At 49.4% G+C, this 17,328-nt stretch overlaps 2 protein-coding genes across 4 annotated transcripts in view; both read right to left on the reverse strand.

Annotated features, from left to right (window-relative positions):
* ACADVL (acyl-CoA dehydrogenase very long chain) overlaps positions 1-17,328 on the reverse strand; it is a 51,265-nt gene that overhangs the window by 30,100 nt on the left and 3,837 nt on the right. The window contains exons 1-3 of one of the 3 annotated variants that reach the window (XM_067542834.1): positions 7,381-7,418; positions 1,250-1,483; positions 906-1,020 (exon numbers count right to left, since the gene is read on the reverse strand). In XM_067542834.1, the coding sequence (XP_067398935.1) occupies positions 906-988 (83 nt within the window). In that variant the 5' untranslated portion in view covers positions 989-1,020; positions 1,250-1,483; positions 7,381-7,418. Of the gene's footprint in view, positions 1-905; positions 1,021-1,249; positions 1,484-7,380; positions 7,419-12,698; positions 13,032-13,387; positions 13,584-17,328 lie in introns of those variants that run through there. The other 2 variants (XM_067542835.1, XM_067542836.1) reach the window with 2 other exon arrangements.
* The window catches only part of LOC137149353 (D-beta-hydroxybutyrate dehydrogenase, mitochondrial-like), a 35,105-nt gene continuing 32,346 nt past the window's right edge, over positions 14,570-17,328 (reverse strand). The window contains exon 5 of the mRNA XM_067542859.1: positions 14,570-16,146. Within this exon, the coding sequence (XP_067398960.1) occupies positions 15,677-16,146 (470 nt within the window). The 3' untranslated portion in view covers positions 14,570-15,676. The remainder of the gene's footprint in view (positions 16,147-17,328) is intronic.

The raw sequence follows: 17,328 nt of genomic DNA on the forward strand, positions 1-17,328 counted from the left end.
TTGCTGGGCTTGGGGCTCAGGCACAGTATTAATTAACACAGAATTAGTTAATTACAGTGTTGGGCTTTGAGGGGAAGCTCTGGCAGCACTTGATACAAATCCGTGTAGCTCGATGTCCGTTGGCTCCTCCAGTGAGAGACCTGGCAGCCCACACACCGCACACTGGGAAGAACTGGTCACCCGTGACTGTCACACACACTGGAGGTGGGCAGGGGAGTTCAGAAATCAAGAGACAGGCCAAGAAACACACTGACATCCATTTACAAATCTCCTGATTTTGCGGGGTCTGACTCATGCTGTTTGAACTTTTGGGGGTGGCTGTACTGTAGCTGCCCTAGTAGCAACATTTACTGGTTTTTTAAAATGAAGTTTCCCGGTTTTGGAAAAAACAGGTAACATAGATCTCCATTCCACACAGATTTCCGCTGTGTGGAAAGCAGCCACGCCGGAAAGTGCTAGGAGTTTACACGCTAACTGCAGACCTGAAAGACACGTTCCCGACAGTGTCTATCACATCGGGTCATAGACACGTACTTTGTTACAGACGGGGTAAAGTGATAGTGTAAAACAGAAGAGAGTGGAGTTACACCGGGTAAAAGCGGCCGGGAGGAGACTCTGGCTCCTACGCTGTACTCTGCCGTATTAGTTGCTGCCTGGCAAACTGTCCTGGACACAGCGAGTTACTGCATTTTAGCTATGACACAAGTACAGAGCTAAAGCCTCACAGAGGGGACCGTCATGCTCTTCTAGTCTTACCACCTGCACAACGCAGGCCACAGACCCTCAGCCACCCACTCCTGTAACAGAGCCAGAACCTCTGGCTGAGTTACTGACGTCCTCAAGTCATGATTTAAAGGTTTCAAATGACAGAGCATCCACCAGTTGTTCTAAGAAGTTTACGCTACCTGAAGTGGGGCTTAGCCGAGCAATGTGCCCAAAGTTGCCTCCACCAGCTGACACTCAGTTGTGTCCGGATCAAAGGAAGCATTCTGTCTGACGGTGATGCTCAGCTCACTTTCTCTGTGGGAACAGGAGGAGGGATGAATACAAGACAGTGCGTATGCAGCAACTCAGCCCTAAAGCGGAACCATTTCATCACTCCAGTTGAGGCCAACATTACTCAGGGGACCGAGCTCTATCCTAAACAACCCTTCCCCCAACCTCTTCTTGTTTGTGCTTGATCCCAAATAATCCCCAGCAGGGCTTTCCCTCCTCCACCCTACAGTACGTGCGCAGGCTTGGGACTTACTCCTGGAAAGCCACTGAGGAGCACCTTGCCGAGTAGGCGGACAAAGAGCTTCTCTGCTGCAGAATCTTGATCAAGAAGTGTTTGCTTCTGCAATGTGACATCATTGCGTCAAGGGTGATGTCACTCAAGGTATTATGATGCCACCATCTGTGTTATCTCTATTCCATGACCAACCAATCCAGGATCAGGGCCTCATTACACTAGGCGCTGCATAGGCATGCAGTAAAATGTCAGCTGCAGTGAGGGAGAAGTCTTGGTAATCAAACACAGCAGGTAGATGAGATAAACAAATAGGCGTGGGGGGAAGAGAGAAGATGAGGTCACAGTGAAGAGAGCAAGACGTTATCTGCAATAAGCAGCAGTCTCACTGCACCACCTGCCTAGTCACTGGTAGCATGTCACAGGCTGACAGCAGGGGAGTCTCTTAAGGAGGGATTTGAAGGAGGAAGTTGATTTGGGTTCAGTTTAGGCCCATCTCTTGCCACTGACAACTCATCCAAGCATGGTTCGATCCTAGCTGGTGACACAAAAATCCTGAACTTTTCCAGATTATTGTGAGTAAAAAAGACCCCAAAAGAATAGCAAGGCCTGATAACAAGCTCAGTAAGTTGGGTACCTACGCACCAGTCCAGAATAGCATGGGAGAAATACGGCAAACACTGCATTTGCTGCTTTTCTTGGTTTGCTCCTGAAGTTTCAGCTGCAGATAGCATATTACCTCTTGAGATGCTATTCACTCTTGCTTTGCAGGTCTGAGTTTGACCTGGTAGAAAACAGCAGGAAGCCAGTTCTGGATGGCACAAGGGACACACAGGAATGTTGAAGTATAGACCATTACTGGACCATCATTACAGGGTTAAACTCAAACTATATTTACCAGTGGGGTGGGTGTGGAAACCTCACACAGACAGGCAGGATTTTATTGTTATTTACACACTGATACAGGGCAGATGATGCCTTCTACAGAGAGAAGAGACCAAAGGGCAAATCTGGATCTCATTTACACCTGTGTAAATCTGCAGTCACATCACTAAAGTTAGTGTACACCAGAGTAACAGAAATTAACCCTCTCTGGCCACATAGTAACACGAGGGCACAAACCTGCTCTTACTGAACTCAGTGGGAGCTTTCCTACTGACTGAAATGGGAGTAGTATTGGGTGTGAAGGGGCCACTATGCAACCCCTTTATTCACATAAGTAATCCCACGAGCACAGGCTTGCAGGATTGGGCCCTTTATTAAGGCCTCACAAGGGACGGTACTAAATATTGGGGGAAAAGAGAAAGGTTACAGCAATGCAAGTATATGATGGCTTTGATTATTAATGTGCATAGCTTAAATTCACTGAACTATATAAAAATAAAAAGGTAAGTTAAATGGAAATTAAAAGGAACAGTCACAAGGGTGAAATGCCTGCAAATCGCATGGAGACTACTTTAAAACACCATATTGGAGGCTCAAACTAAATGTATAACCACGCATTAAAAAAACAAAGAGTAAGAAGACCAAAAAATGCCATCATGGCTGAGTAAAAGAAAAGGTTAAAGGCAAAAAGGCATATTTTAAAACCTGCAAGTCAAATCCTACTGAGGAAAATAGAAAGGAGGATAGATTTTGGCAAGTCAAGTGTGAAGAGTAACAAGGCAGGCCAAGAAAGAATTCAAAGAGCAACAAGCTAAGGATACAAAAAATAACAGCCACATTTTTTTTAAGAACATCAGAAGCAGGAAGACTGAACAGTTAGCCGGGCTCTTGGGCGAAAAAGGCGCAAATGGAGCATTCTAGGAAGACAAGGCCCTTGCAGAGAAGCTAAATGAATTATTTGCATCAATCTTCACTGCAGAGGATGTGGGGGAGATTCCCACACCTGAGCCATTCTTTTTAGGTGACAAATCTGAGGAACTGCCCCAGACTGACGTCAATAGAGGAGATTTTGGAACAAATTGATAAATTAAACAATTATAAGTCACCAGGACCAGATGGTATCTACCCAAGGGTTCCGAAGGAACTCAAATGTGAAATCACAGAACAACTAATTGTGGTATGTAAACTATTGTTTAAATTAGCCTCTGTACCAGATGACTGGCAGATAACTAATGTGATGCCTATTTTTAAAACAGGCTCCAGAGGCGATCCTGGCAATTACAGGCCAGTAAGCCTGACTTCGGTACCAGGCAAATTGGTTGAAACTATAGTAAAGAGCAGAATTATCAGACACACAGATAAACACCTTATGTTGTAGAAAATTAACACAGCTTTTGTAAAGGGAAATCGTGCCTCATCAATCTATTAGAATTCTTTGAAGGCATGAACAAGCATATGGCCAAGGGTGATCTCATGGATATAGTGTACTTGGACTTTCAGAAAGCCTTTGACAAGGTCCATCACCAAAGGCTCTTAAGCAAACTAAGCAGCCATGGGATAAGAAGGAAGATCCTCTCATGGATCAGTAAGTGGTTAAAAGCTAGGAAACAAAGGGTAGGGATACATGGTCAGTTTTCACAATGAAGAGGGATTATTTATCCCTTCTCATTACACAAGAACCAAGGGTCACCCAATGAAGTTAATAAGCAGCAGGTTTAAAACAAAGGTAAGGAAGTATTTCTTCACACAACGCACAGTCAAGCTGTGAAACTTGTTGCCAGAGGATGTTGTGAAGGCCAAAACTATAACAGGATTAAAAAAAGAATTAAAGAACATGGAGGATAGGTCCATTAGTGGCTATTAGCCAAGATGATCAAGGGGACAATGCCATGATCCAGGGGTCCCTAAACCTTCAACTGCCAGAAGCTGGGACTGGATGACAAGGGTTGGTGGATCACTCAAAATTGTCCTGTTCTGTTCATTCCCTCTGAAGCACCTAGCACTGGCCAGTCAGTGACAGGATAGTAGGCTAGCTGGGCCACTGGTCTCACCCCGCATGGCCGCTCTGATGTTTCTGAATGGAGAAGAGGAGGCTTGGTTGTCTTTGTGAAGGGGACAAGTAATGAGATAATATAGAAGTGAACCTATTTCTAAGGCACTTGAAGAGCTGCTGACAGCTAGACTTTTACTGTTCGCGACCAGTCAGGGCAAGACCTAGGTTATTAACGGTTGTGGTGTTTGCAGGTTTTCTAAAAGCCCCTGCTCCTGGAGTCAAGTCATTAGGTGAGAATGTAAACTTGCATTTTTTTAAAGTAAGTTTCTAGCCCTGCTGGTTCCAGCAAAAAGTTGAACATACCTATTTGGAAACCTCACCCAGAAAGGTGGAAGTCCATTACTTTCATAGTGCCATAGGGAGCATGGGACTTTCCAGACAAGGAGGAGATAAAAAGGATAAAAAAACCAGAAAGCAAATAAAAAACATCCAACATTTCTTAGTTTTAAAAATCTGAGTTTTAAAGCCAGGCATGTGCTGTTTGGTTACGTCCACACTGGAATAAAAGATCCATAGCACATCTGGTCTGGATTAGCTGACTCAAGCTCACAGGGTTGTGGGCGTAAAAATGGCTGTGTAGACGTTTGGGTGCAGGCTGGGCCCTCACGGGGTTCCAGAGCTCAGGCTCGGGTTGTCTACACAGAAATCATACAACCCCACAGCCCCAGTCCCACGAGCCCACGTCAGCTGAGCTGGACCAGCAGCAGGTGTTTAATTACTGTGTAGACATAGCATCTGAGAACTCAGAGTTGGCAGCCTTGGACACCCTGGCTGACTCTGGCCATAAAGCTGGCTTGCTCCTCCCAGGAGGATCAGCTCCATGTCTGAGTGCCCTGCAGTGGCAAAGGGCTCTGACAAGACACACCCTTCCGGCTGTCGGGGGTGTGGCTGGGTGTCTCTGCACCATGCAGAGCCTCAGCTGTGTTTGCAGCCTCCTGTGCAGTGAGGCTTCATTTACAGCAGCCCCCAGACTGCTCTGAATACAGCACAGGGCCTGGCGCCGCACATTCACTGCTGGCCTCCACACACGCCTCTCCTCTCTTCCCAGGGGACTTGGGGGTTGACTTGTTTGGTGCAGGTTTTGGGGGGTCTGGCCAACAGGCTAGCGCTTGGTGTCTCTTGCGCCTGAAGACTCCAGCTAGACTGAACTACAGTGGAGCTGCCAGCAGAGGGAGTGCACTTCAGCAATTCAGAGCACCAGCGCTGAAGCCAAGATGTGCTGGGATAACTCTGTTCTTATCTCCATCTGTCTGTGTATTCTGCTCTCCTTGACACCAGCGCCACCCTGGAGTAGCTGCACTGCTTTCCACAGGAGTCTCTTGAGATTTACACGGCAGAGCGGAGCTGAATCTGAGCCCGGTATCACCATCACGACAGCCTCCACGACGTACAGTTTAGCTTTGGTTTAAAGTCCCATGAAGTGGATTTTCTTCCTTTTGATCTTAGCTACTCTTTTCAGAAGAACCATCTGTATAAGAAGTTTTAAAGCTGGACTTCAGCGGGGCTATTTTTGGGCTTCCCAGGCAATTAACCAGGCACTGAAGGGCATTGCTGGACCAGGGCCAGAGCCGTCAGTGTGTTGCAGAACAAAGCCCGTAGTCCAGTCCCTGCCAACGACGGTTTTGTATATTCCTGAATGCTTTGTCCAGCCGCGCTTTAACTGTCCCAAGCAGTGCAGTGAGGTTTCCAACAGCTCCCTTGGGAGACCTCTGCTCAGACTCCATCCATCTTGCCGAGTTTTTCCTCGGACTCATTAGGAGTGGGATTTTTGTTAGCTTGTTTCATCCCATCACGCCTTTTCCTACTCTCTTGGTTCACTCATTCGTCTTTCCTACGAGTGCTTTGTTCCTTTCACCTCCAGACAGCGTGTATTACAACCCTCCCATCGGCGCCAGTTAGTTCTGTTAATCTTTCCTTACAAGCCAGTCTCGCTCTCTCATTTTTGTTGCTCTTCTCTGATTTCCTTCCAGTTTGGCACCTCAGCCAATGAAAAGCCTGCTGTATAACTACAGGCACTTTTCTCCATTTTAAATAAGCAGCATCTCTGTTTAATGGATGAAATGTATTGTTAATAGCACCTAGGAGTTCTCCGCATGGAGCAGGACTCCATTGTGCTAGGCATGGTAGAAACACAGAACAAAGTTGATCTCTGCTGCAAAGAACTTGCAGTCTAACTCTCAGACAAGAGACCACAGATGGGGTCAGCATGATGGGCTGTGGTCACCGTTGTCAAGTTTTCTGTAGACATCACAGCAAAGAAGAGTTTTGAGGGAGATCTGAAGGAGGATGAGATAGCTTTGTGGATGTTCCTGCACGTGAGCAGCAGCACGGAAAAACGCATGAAGGTGCTTGTTTGAAAATTAAACAAGTGGTCAACAGTGGCTGATTTCATGGGCTGAGGGAGTTTGGAGTTGATATTTTGACAGAGAGTGAGATCAGTAGGGCAGGAACAGGCCACGAAGGTGAAGACAAGCAGCCTGTGTCTGATTTGAGAGAGAAAGGGAAGCCAGCAGAGGGATGCAATGGGTCATGTGTTTCCAGAGGTGAGAGAGAAGGTGTGGCTGCTGTTCTAGCAGGTGAGAGCACAGACTGTCCGGCCATCAGCAGAGATGCCTTTGACATTAAACTGCTGTGGCCTTTGAGAGTCAGGAGAGTCAGGCTACCCCCACAATGGCCAGTAGTAAATGCCACAGTGGTTCACATTCCAGCCACAGCTGTCCTGCTACTGGAGCTGCGGACGTGTGCTGAGGGAAGAGAGGGGAGGATGGAGAAGGGAGCTGAGGAAAGACGTGGCTGAAGGAAAAGGGAGACAGGCAGAAGAGTAAATTGATTATTTCAGAATAAGAGCATCCACACGGGAGTTAATCCGGAATAATTATTCTACTCTAAATTCACACCTACCGTCACCTGAGTTAACTTCACTGTGTAGATAACTCCTAGAACATGCACAGGGACTGTACTGACTAGTGTGCGTGTGGCCACTCCCTCTCTGGGGCAGAAGGGAGCATGTGTGACCATGCACCCGCCAGGGACTGGCCCACAAATGCTACCAGGGCTAGGCGAGATCTTCAAGCACTGGGGGCTCCGGAGTAAGGGAAGGACTGGGAGGAATGAGGGTCTGTGCAGCCCAGGTGAGCAGAACATGTGACCACAGAAACAGAACCTTGCATCAGCGACTGCTGGCTCAGCTATGCACAGGGCCCTTTCCCCTCACCTGAGACGCCTGCTGCTCCGGCACCCAATGGAGCCCTGGGGTTACTGCTGTCACGTGCAGGATCCAGCTAGCTGGCAGCTTAGCAGTGGCAATGGCTAGCCTTCCCACGCCTCTCCTGCACAGCGCCGTGCAGCAGCTGTCTGGGGACTGAGAGAGCCCAAGGTCCAGGGGTTAATTTCAACCATGTTTAACTTACAGTCACTTCTGTGCCAATATCCACAGCCTCGGAGTTGATGTTCATTTTGGTACCTTGGCTAATTGAATGTTTGGCGCATGCTGTAGCTGCCACATCAAATATTTACGCAGAGGGGGAGCTGTATGTTAAACTGCTGAGATAATAAGCAGTGCAGGCTCAGGGAGCTGTGGGCTTGGGGAACCTTGCAGTGCGAGAGGGCACAGTACTAATCTCCATATGGGGCCTGGATCTGCACCCCAGTGCTGGAGGAGGGAGAGCATATCAGGGGTATGATCCCAGGTTAGCTAGCCTTTGAGCAGCCTGCTTTGGTGCCCCGTAGTGCTGCTGCTAAGAGCAGGTGCTTCCCGAGCGTCTCTCCCACACGCACTAGTGAGCCAACGTGCATGACGTGATGAACTCACGACAGGCTCATCAGGGTGTACCGCAGACACTCAAACCAACACACAGTATGTCCCCATGATTATCACAGATGTCTGAGTCACACGCAGCTGGTACCAGACATGCAGATGGGTGACAAGCACCGTTTAGCCAGAACAACAGCGAGTCAGCTACCATCTGACTTGAGCCCACAAATGCTGTCATTTATTGTAACCTCAGCTTCGATCTTAGCTACAGCCTTCTACACAGAGGAACACAGCAGCACTTGGCACCACTAGGTTTTGTTTGCTTTGACCCAATTGAGAGAGACAGACTCAAAACAGGAAACTATTTCTCGGCTTCTACGAGGAAGTGCATCACAGCTGACAAACATTTCTCCAAGTTCTGATCCCTACGAGTGTAAAATATATAGCACTACCTGTAACCTCACCACCCAGCGACTCCCAATAACCTTTCATCATTTACAGTCACCACTTGATCCTGTAGCTCCAGGCAGGCCTTAGCCTTGAGAGAACATCAGCCCTTCAGATAAATTAGTGCCCTGTTACGGCAGCAAATACCTCAGAAGCCAAGGGAAGAAGACGACTGTGTCCTAATTCTCACCGCAAAGTAAAACTACACTACAAGACTATGCAGAAGGGGCAACCACAGTAGCTGGCTGTCTGTTGGCTGTCTGTCTCTCTCAGTGCTTTGTTGCTACTTTCTAGAAATAGGAACCATGTCATCAGTCTGCCACAAACCACTTCCTTTGCTGTTCTGCACACCTAGAAGAGCCTCCTGTGCTCACGATGCTCGTTCGCATCTCTTCCAAAAATATCTTTTCTCCTTCCTGCATTCTGATTCCGCCCCTCCTTTGCTGTTATTTCACTCTGGGGACCGCTGAAGTTACGGCTGGAATCACAGATGCTGCGGGGTTTTGGACGCGTCTGGACTTTTGTTTTGGGGTAAAGATAGACAAAACCTGAGGCTGCTAACAGTGCCTCAGGCTGTCCCTTCCACTCTGCAGACAGACGCATCCTGCTCTCTGTTAAAGATTCTGGGAGGCCTTTCCTGCACAGAGATGAACTAACGCTACCGGAGGGGGAAATCTAAACACAACAAGCCCATCCCATTCCCCGAGATCTGGGCACAAATCCCACTTCTCCTGGCAGAGAGGGGAGCTGGGGGCTTTCGCAGGGCAGGGATTCACAAGGGGCCAGCCAGGGGCTATGCATTAGTCCTCCCCTAGTATATGGAATACCTGGAAAAGCTAAGCTGGCTGTATGAACCACTGTGCACTGGGCGGCTCTGGTGGCCCATGGAGAGTCTCTGGCAGCCCAACTCCTTCAGGGCTTTGCTACCCAGGCTTGGGACCCCACAGCCAGACTGGAGGCAAGGGGCCTCTGCACAGCTAGCCCTGTGCTTCCCTGCAGCCTAGGAGATCTGTGGGTTTGGGGTCAGAACCCCCCAGCAGCAGGGTTTGGCAGAAATACTGTGAGGAAACCTCAAGGAATTTTCCTTCCCCTGGTCCCCTCCGGCAGAAGGGAAAGACCGGCTCTGTGTGTGCCTGTGTTACTGCTGGGTACAGAACCCAGGGCCCACCCCTGCAGCCCGTGCTCCAATGAGGAGTCCCACTCTCAAGTCGCACTGATTCAAGTGGGGGTAAGAGACAAAATTCCCTCCCCAGAGCTCCATCCTGCTCCCAGCGGGAGGCTCGTTCGCTGCTGGAGGGCAGGATTGGCCTCCAAGCGAGCTGCTGCAGAAAATGCCTTTCACGTGTGCTACGTGGGGAGTGTTAAACAGCACAGAAGCATGGTCAGTCTCAGACTGACGTGGGCTGCCTTAAACATTTACAGCATGCACATGGGGCACAGCTCAGCGCTGCTGCAAACGGGCGCAGCTGCCCACCGGGCCACTTTTCAGTGCGGTCCATTAAGCCAAACTGACCCATTTTGAAATTATGATCAGTTACATATTTTTAAAAATGCTCATCCTGACAAACTGAGGACAGCCACTGAGAGCTGACAGATGGCCAGCAGGACTGGACTGGTCACTGTGGCATCAGGGCTGCAGCGACACGGGGGAGAAAAATGTGCCCTGCTAATAGCGCATGACCAGAGATTGCCCCTATCTGACTCATGTGGGGAGGTGGCGGGCAGTGAGAAAATCTGGAGGCACAAATGAATGAGTATCATCAAATGCTCCACCACAACAAGGAACCACTTTGTGAAGTGAAACAGCATTTTCCCTGTGCAACAGTTCAGGGAGTGCATTTAGGAAATGATAAATACCACAACAGCTCAGAAGTTAAGTATCCAGCATCCAGCTAAAAACAGCAGGGGAGAACAGATAGCCAGCAACCACACAACTGGAATTTGGCCAAGACAATGAGCTAACTCCGCTCTGCTTGCAAGACGTTTCATGGCCTCTAATAACCACAAGTCACCTGACCTCAGTTTTCTGCTTCATCCAAAAGAAACTTAGTTTCTCTGAACCATTTTTGGGTTTTCTGCCCCGTCTACAAGAGATTTCTGAGGAAGTCACTTTTTTTTCATCCATATTGGTTAGAAATTAGGAAAGAAGGTAGATAAATCATAGCTGTGTAAACAGTTCTCAAAATTCCTTAACAAATGGAGGTGGATTAGAAAACAATGCAGACTAACAGGACATAATTGATTTATTTACAGACAAGGGCAGGTCTCACTGTGAAAAAGAATGAACTGCTCCAGCTTAGAAACTGACTAAAGGCCAGTCAGCTCCACCCACCTGCTCTGAACTCTTATTTCTCTGCATTTGGCGATCTATTTTCTGATCTGGTATTGCAAATATTCACGAGAACCTGTGTCTTTACAGCTGCAGTGATTCAAGCTAGTTATGAATGAATTACTGTGTTTGCATTTAGTAACCACACTAAAACAAGTGGTCAGCTACTATAATTGCTTCATTTTCATTAACCTTCAACAAAAAGATTGTCAGTTTCCAGTGAGCTTCCATGTGTGCATCTGCAGGGATCTCTTTAGTGTCTTTATGTTACCAAGAGTTGATCATAAATCAGCCACTACTGTTCTTATGCTATTGCTATTATAACCCTCTATTGCCCCATTAGCTTTCTGTCCTGATTTCCTTTCTGCACAGTTCTGCCCATCTGACCCTTCTATTCATAGTTCACTTTTTAAATTGCAAAAACCCTTTTAATTCCATGGAAGTAGCATTAGGGATTCCGATCAGAAACACACCGACCTGTGTGCTACTCAGACACCTCGCAGGAGTATAAAGAGCAGATTCAGTAAAAACTGCAAGGAGTTTTGGCTCCTACAGCATGGTGCCAGCTCCAGCTGGTTACAAAAGAGAACAAGTCACTTGCTGGTGAACCCTAAAAAGTAAAAGTACAGAGCCGGATTCTCGGAATGCAGCACGTCCAGCAGTGTACCCACCCTTGTACAGGCCTAGCTGCTCTGGACGTGCCCAGTAAGCCCACCCAGATCTGGCATTTGCATGTTCACAGGGGCCAGTTGTGTCCACGTGCTCACGTGGGCACGCAAATGGGTATTTGTGCATGTGAGTTCAGTGAACACAATGGCATGTGGCTAGTTCTGGAACTGGCCTATTGTAGGCCCTCTTCCTGCATCTAAGTCCCTTTTTAATTGTAGTAATTCATTTCCATTACTGTCGCTTGTAACTTCCTTATCACATCCATGGCTGTCTGCAAACATAACTGCTACATGCTCCCAGACCCAGAGAGACCTGTCATTCCCTGCCACCCTGAGTGAGCAGCAGTAACCATCAGCTCCCTAAGGAGAACAAAAGCTTAACTTCTAGCACACTGTGAATACCAACAGCACCACGGCGACAGAAATGGAAGGAGCTCTCGGGCCATCTTGGCCTCCCCTCGCCCGCTCAGAGGTTACATAAACAAAGCAGTGCTGATTTGATACTTGCTAGTCCAGAACCACAGGTTTGCTCCTTCAGTGGTGGAAGTTCATCTGCACAGAGCTTTCACCCAGCAGGAAGTGATACTGGTGATTGACAGCCCATCAGAGCAGTTCTTAAAGGGGTGGAGAAGAGGCATGAAGTAGCAGTCCAAGGAGAGGCTGGGGACCCAGAAATTCCTGAGTTCTAATCCTGGCCGTGACACCAGATCCCTCTTTGCCTCACTCCCTAGCCCTAAAATGCGGATAACCAGAGCAGCCGCAGCCACTCTGCGATCCACAAATGGTCTGTGGATATAAAGCGGATACTGCAGACGTGCCGGGCTCTAGATATAAAATTCGTATCTGCGTCTGATCCACAATCTGCAAAACCGGCCTGCAGATCTGCAGGGCTCTAGGGATAATAACCCTTCTGTTGTCTGTCATGACTACGTAAATCCCAAGCTCTTTGGGGCAGGGGCCTCACTACGTGACTGCACAGCACCCATCACAATAGGACCCAGATCTTGGATTTGGCCTTTAGGTGTAACCCTAATAATACTAAATCAAATAATACTGAGTTGAATTGGCCGGCGTGCCTGGGAACCAGGGCTGTCAACAGGCTGGAGGCTGACCTGCTCCAGCGTTCGCAGTCATCTTCCATGGTATCACATGGGGCAGGTTGCCGTTTCAATGAGAGAAAACCAACTCCTACAATTTTAAAAGCCACACAGAACTCAGTCCTGCAGCCCTTACGTACCTGAGTCCCTTACTCCAATGGGGCTACTCAGTAAGTCACTGCTACGGGATCAAGCCTCTGACAGATATGGCAACTTCCTGTAATATCCTGGACAAACCTTATTCAGTTAAGCTTCTGCATGTATCATCGTGGACCAGGGGTTGTCTGTAATTCCAGGAGGAAGGGGGTCCGCAGGTGTCCAGTCGGAGGCAAATTCACTCATGTTGTAACAACTCCTGCCAGGTATCACCCCCTGGAAAGGCCCAACTGGATTCTCTATAAAACCAACAGACAAAGAAAGGACTTTTGGCTAAATAGCCTGCGTCTAAACTGACTCAGGGCTTGCTTTCTGATTCAGCAAACAGACAGGACCCCCTGCTCAATGGGGCCCCATCCTTCCTGGGGAGGGCTGAAAAACCAACCTATTCATGGGGGTTCTTGTTCTGAACCAAGGCTGTTCTGAACTTGTAATCACAGAAAGACTCCGGCGGGGGGGTCTGAAAGACTGATTTCTAGAGCCCTGCATGGATACACTATTTAGATCCACATCCAATCCATGATCCACAAAAGTGGTCTGTGGATATCCGCATCCGCGGACATAAAGCAGATATCCGCAGATTTGGAGGGCTCTCCTGATTCCTACCACAGCCCTTGGTGGGGTGATCTCTGGTAAGCCCGTTAGCATGTGTGCAGACTCTTTTATTGTTTTCAACATGTTTTCCCTGTACTGCTTTCACCTCACTCATGCACTTGCTTAGAAAAGGCTGTGCAGTAACTCATGCTCTGGATAATAATGTTGTTTCTAACCTTTGCGGGGAAGGCAAAGCTGTCAGCTCAAGCACTCTGCCTACTGGGGAATTCACAGTGTAGGCAGGGAACTGTGCAGCCCGGAACAGCCTGGTCAGGAGGGAGAGAGACGTGGGTCTCCACATAAGAGAGGTGACAGCCAAGGAGCCAGAGGCCTGAGAGGGGCTGCTGTGCTGGACCAGAGAGATGCTCTGACCTGGGACAGAGCCCAGAGAGAAAAAAAAGACAATTAAAAAAATTCAAGTATTGGAAACAATCAGGGTCTCTAGAAATTTGGTTTATTTTCCCTTCTGTGTAATCAAGCGGTACTTCATGTTCCCAGAATTTCAAAGTGCAGGTGACACAAGTAATGCAGGCAGCAGCCGTGAAGGGCTGTAGCTTCACACAACGGTATCGTATCTTTCCTAGTAACAGAAATCATGTATCCCTGACATTTGCTGTACACTTGTGATCTGCAATGGAACAGAACCTCCAGCTCGGTGTTTATAACACATGCCATCTCCACAGGAGCGCCACATGAAGCCTCCCTTACTCTCACGAGGTTTCTCTACATCAAACAGCATTCACAGCTGGGTTCGGATTCCAACCACATGCACAGTCTGTGTCATATCAAATGGTGATAAAGTTTCCAACCTGTAACTTATGTCAGAGGGCAGGGTCGGGATGAATGACAAATGGGTTTGAAATTCACTTTTATCTCACATCGGTTTGAAACAAAACCAGCACGAGCAGCAGGGGGATGGGTGTGCTGCACACCTGTGCTGAAGCTGGACTACCACTCCCCAGCCTGACCAGCAGTGCTGGGAGTCAGCTCACCCCCTTCCAAGCAGTGGCTCCTAATCCAGCACTGGCCCAAACCAAGCCTACTGATGCTGTGAACACCCGGCATCACCTACTCTCCTGACATGCAGTTATTAGGAAGGGTTTTGAGGAGAAGCTTATTTCCATATTGCAATTTCATTGTGAACTATTAATAAAAGAGGAAAGAAGTGGTGCCACTTGAAGCATCCGCTCAGAGCTCTGTACTCAAACTATGCCGGCATTTGCAGTATCACGTGGGGATGGTTCTTATTTGGTGTAGGTGTCGAAGGATTGTTGAGAAGGTAGGTTAGGAAGGACCAGGATTGTTGGGCTGCAGACTCCACAGACATGACAAGGAGGGATGCCTTCCCTCTCCAACAATCCCTCTCTGTTTTTTCTATATAGGGCGCTTCTTTAACCGAAGACATAGGAAAGGCAGAGTCTCTGGCTGCAGCCCTTCACGCCGCTGGAAAACAACATCCATCTCCAGAGATTCCCTGGCCTGGCATCTGCTCTGCAAGCCATTGCTCCTCCGGCTAGCTCCAGGAGCCCAGCCCCTTTAGTGGGACCCTCAGGCAGGCCTATGGGGCCAGACGCACAGCTGGGACGCTCATATCGCTGATGGGAATTAACCCATAAAGCTCCATACCGCGGTCTGGCTTTCTCCACTGAGCCAAGGGCTGGCTGGATACATCAGCTGAGCCATGAACACAGGCACATTGTCAGTTCAGTTCCAGCAGGCAATGAGCGAGAGGTTCAGACCCCAACCTCCTTTAGAAGTCTCCCTCCCAGCCCAGGCTGGGCCCCGGTCGTCTGCTCCCTGGGTACGGTGACCAGAGAGGAGGGCCTCTCGCTACTGAGATTTTGCACTTGCGGGGCCAGCTAGTTGTTCCCAGCCTGACCCTTGCATAATTCAGCCATTGAAAGATGGTGCTCCTGGTTTCCCTGGAGACCGCTCTGGAACAGTGTGACTCAGCAATGCCTCGAGGCTACGGGGAAGTGGAGAAGTGTGACTGACCTATTTTTGATCTAATGGAAAATGCAGCTTTGTTTCCCATGTTGAGACATGAATAGCAACAGCAAAGCTCCGCCACAACCAGCCTGCCCTTGGCGAGATCCCATTAATGAGACAAATCCATCCCTGGGGGAGCTTGGCTGACCTCATTACACCAGGAACAGATTTGCCCCATTATAATAAACCTTCCCCTGCCTGCTCCACAGTCTAGTGGAAAATGCCCTTCAACTTTCCGTGGAGCAACAGGAGCATAAACGAGGGGGACGAGGGAGGAGCCAGGCCCAACCTTTTCTCAGTGTCCCACAATCGAGACGTGGGCCGAGGCCTGGACAATGTAATTCCAGCCCAAACCGCCTCACGCGGAGGGACGTGGTGTTCAGAGCCAGCCCCGTCCCTAACCGCCGGCGATCAGCTTGAAGATCTGAATACAAAGAGTGAGTGGATGCTGTCAGGCCAGTTCTCTAAAGCGTGGCTCAGTAAATATACAGCCAGTCAGCGACTGCAGTGGGCAGGTGAGTCATGGCCTGCAGCCGCACGCGCCAGTAGGTGTCCATGGGATTGTAGCGGGTGTAAGGGTGCTCGGAAGTGAGAGCACCAGCGATGTCGTTCAGGACGAGAGACATGTCCTTCAGGCCGCTGTTAACGAAGGACTTCATCAGAGTGAGCTGGCGAGTGAAGTAGGGCTTCCCATAGTCTTCCTGGACGGTTTTGCTGGCTCTGCTCCACATCTCCTCTGCCTGGCCTTCGATGCTGTCCCAGGTCAGAATGCCGGTGGCAGCTATAAAGTTGCTGGGCTCAATGAGGATAACGCTGACGCCCCAGCGGTACATTTCCTGCCGCAGGCAGTCGGAGAAGGCTGCCACGCCAAACTTGGAAACGCAATAGGAGGAGCGGGAAGGACTGGCCATGCGCCCTAACATGCTGGAGATGTTCACCACGCGACCTGCAATGGGCAGAGAAAGGAAAAGGAGAGCCGTAACCTCTGCTCTCGGCCAGGCAGGGAGGTGCATGAACAGACTGGCTATAGGAGAATCTGTTCAAGGAATAATCTCCAGACAACATAAACACTGTGCTGGCGGACAAGGGGCTCATCAGCCAGGACATGGCAGCAAACACCCTCCTTTGAGCCTCCTGCTACCGACACGTCCCCTCCCTCAGCCCTGGATGGTGACTGACTTCCAGAAATCACTCTGTCCTCAGGACTGCCCAAAACAAACATGGATAACCAACCCCACTGCCAGTCTTCTCAGTCTGCCCTCTCTGCTTCCTGTGCCTTGAAGATTTGCTCCTGTCCACCTCCACCCCAAGAATAATGCCTCTGGTACGCACATTGCATTTGATAGGAGACGGGGCAGAAGCTGAGGCAGCCATGTTTGCTGTGGGCACATGGATGGGGATTTCTGAGGGCCACAGCTGCTTAACCATTCCTTACACTCTCCCAAGCGCCTGCAATCCCCATTTCCAGGGAATAACGAATACTGAGCAAAACCTCCGACAGGGCTGGCTGAAGAGCCTCTGGGGCCCAGGACTCTGTGTGGCCTTCTCCCCCCACTCCTATACCATGCCAGTGCATGTCCAGTCACGTATCGGTCTGTGTACAGAACGGGGGGGAGCCTGTAAAGCGTTATGTGAGGGAGGGAGCATTCCTTTTAAACAGGAGGAGAGGAAGCTGTGATAAAGGGGAGACGTCCTGACCCCCCCATCCTCACCACAGAGCTCTGTCAGCACCAGTGGCTCCCACTCTGGCAGGGCTGGGACGAGGCGCAGGAACCGTCACTCCAGCATTCCCTCTAGCTCCTGGGGAGGGGTAGGTGGTGGGGGGGTCGCCAGGGCACAGGGGAAGCTGCAGCTGCAGGCTCAGCTGTGTTCTCTGACCTGGCCCTGAAACGCCTGCCAGCTAGCTCAGTAACAAGGGATGTTATGAGGTCAGGCTGGAGGAGTTAACATTTTAGAGCCCCAGGGAGCAGAGCTGCACACTGGATCCTACCTGCTGTTCAGACCCTGCACGCACCCTCGGCATGACCACGGAACAGGAACAACGACACACAAACTTGGCTGGGCAGTTACTCATTATAGGCCAGCTGAAGTATATTTAGCAGCACAGAGTATAAATGATTTCTGGAAA

Source organism: Emydura macquarii, unplaced genomic scaffold, assembly GCF_026122565.2.
Source record: "Emydura macquarii macquarii isolate MOO-44397 ecotype Brisbane River unplaced genomic scaffold, CSIRO-AGI_Emac_v2 contig_729, whole genome shotgun sequence".
NCBI classification, from domain to species: Eukaryota; Metazoa; Chordata; order Testudines; family Chelidae; genus Emydura; species Emydura macquarii.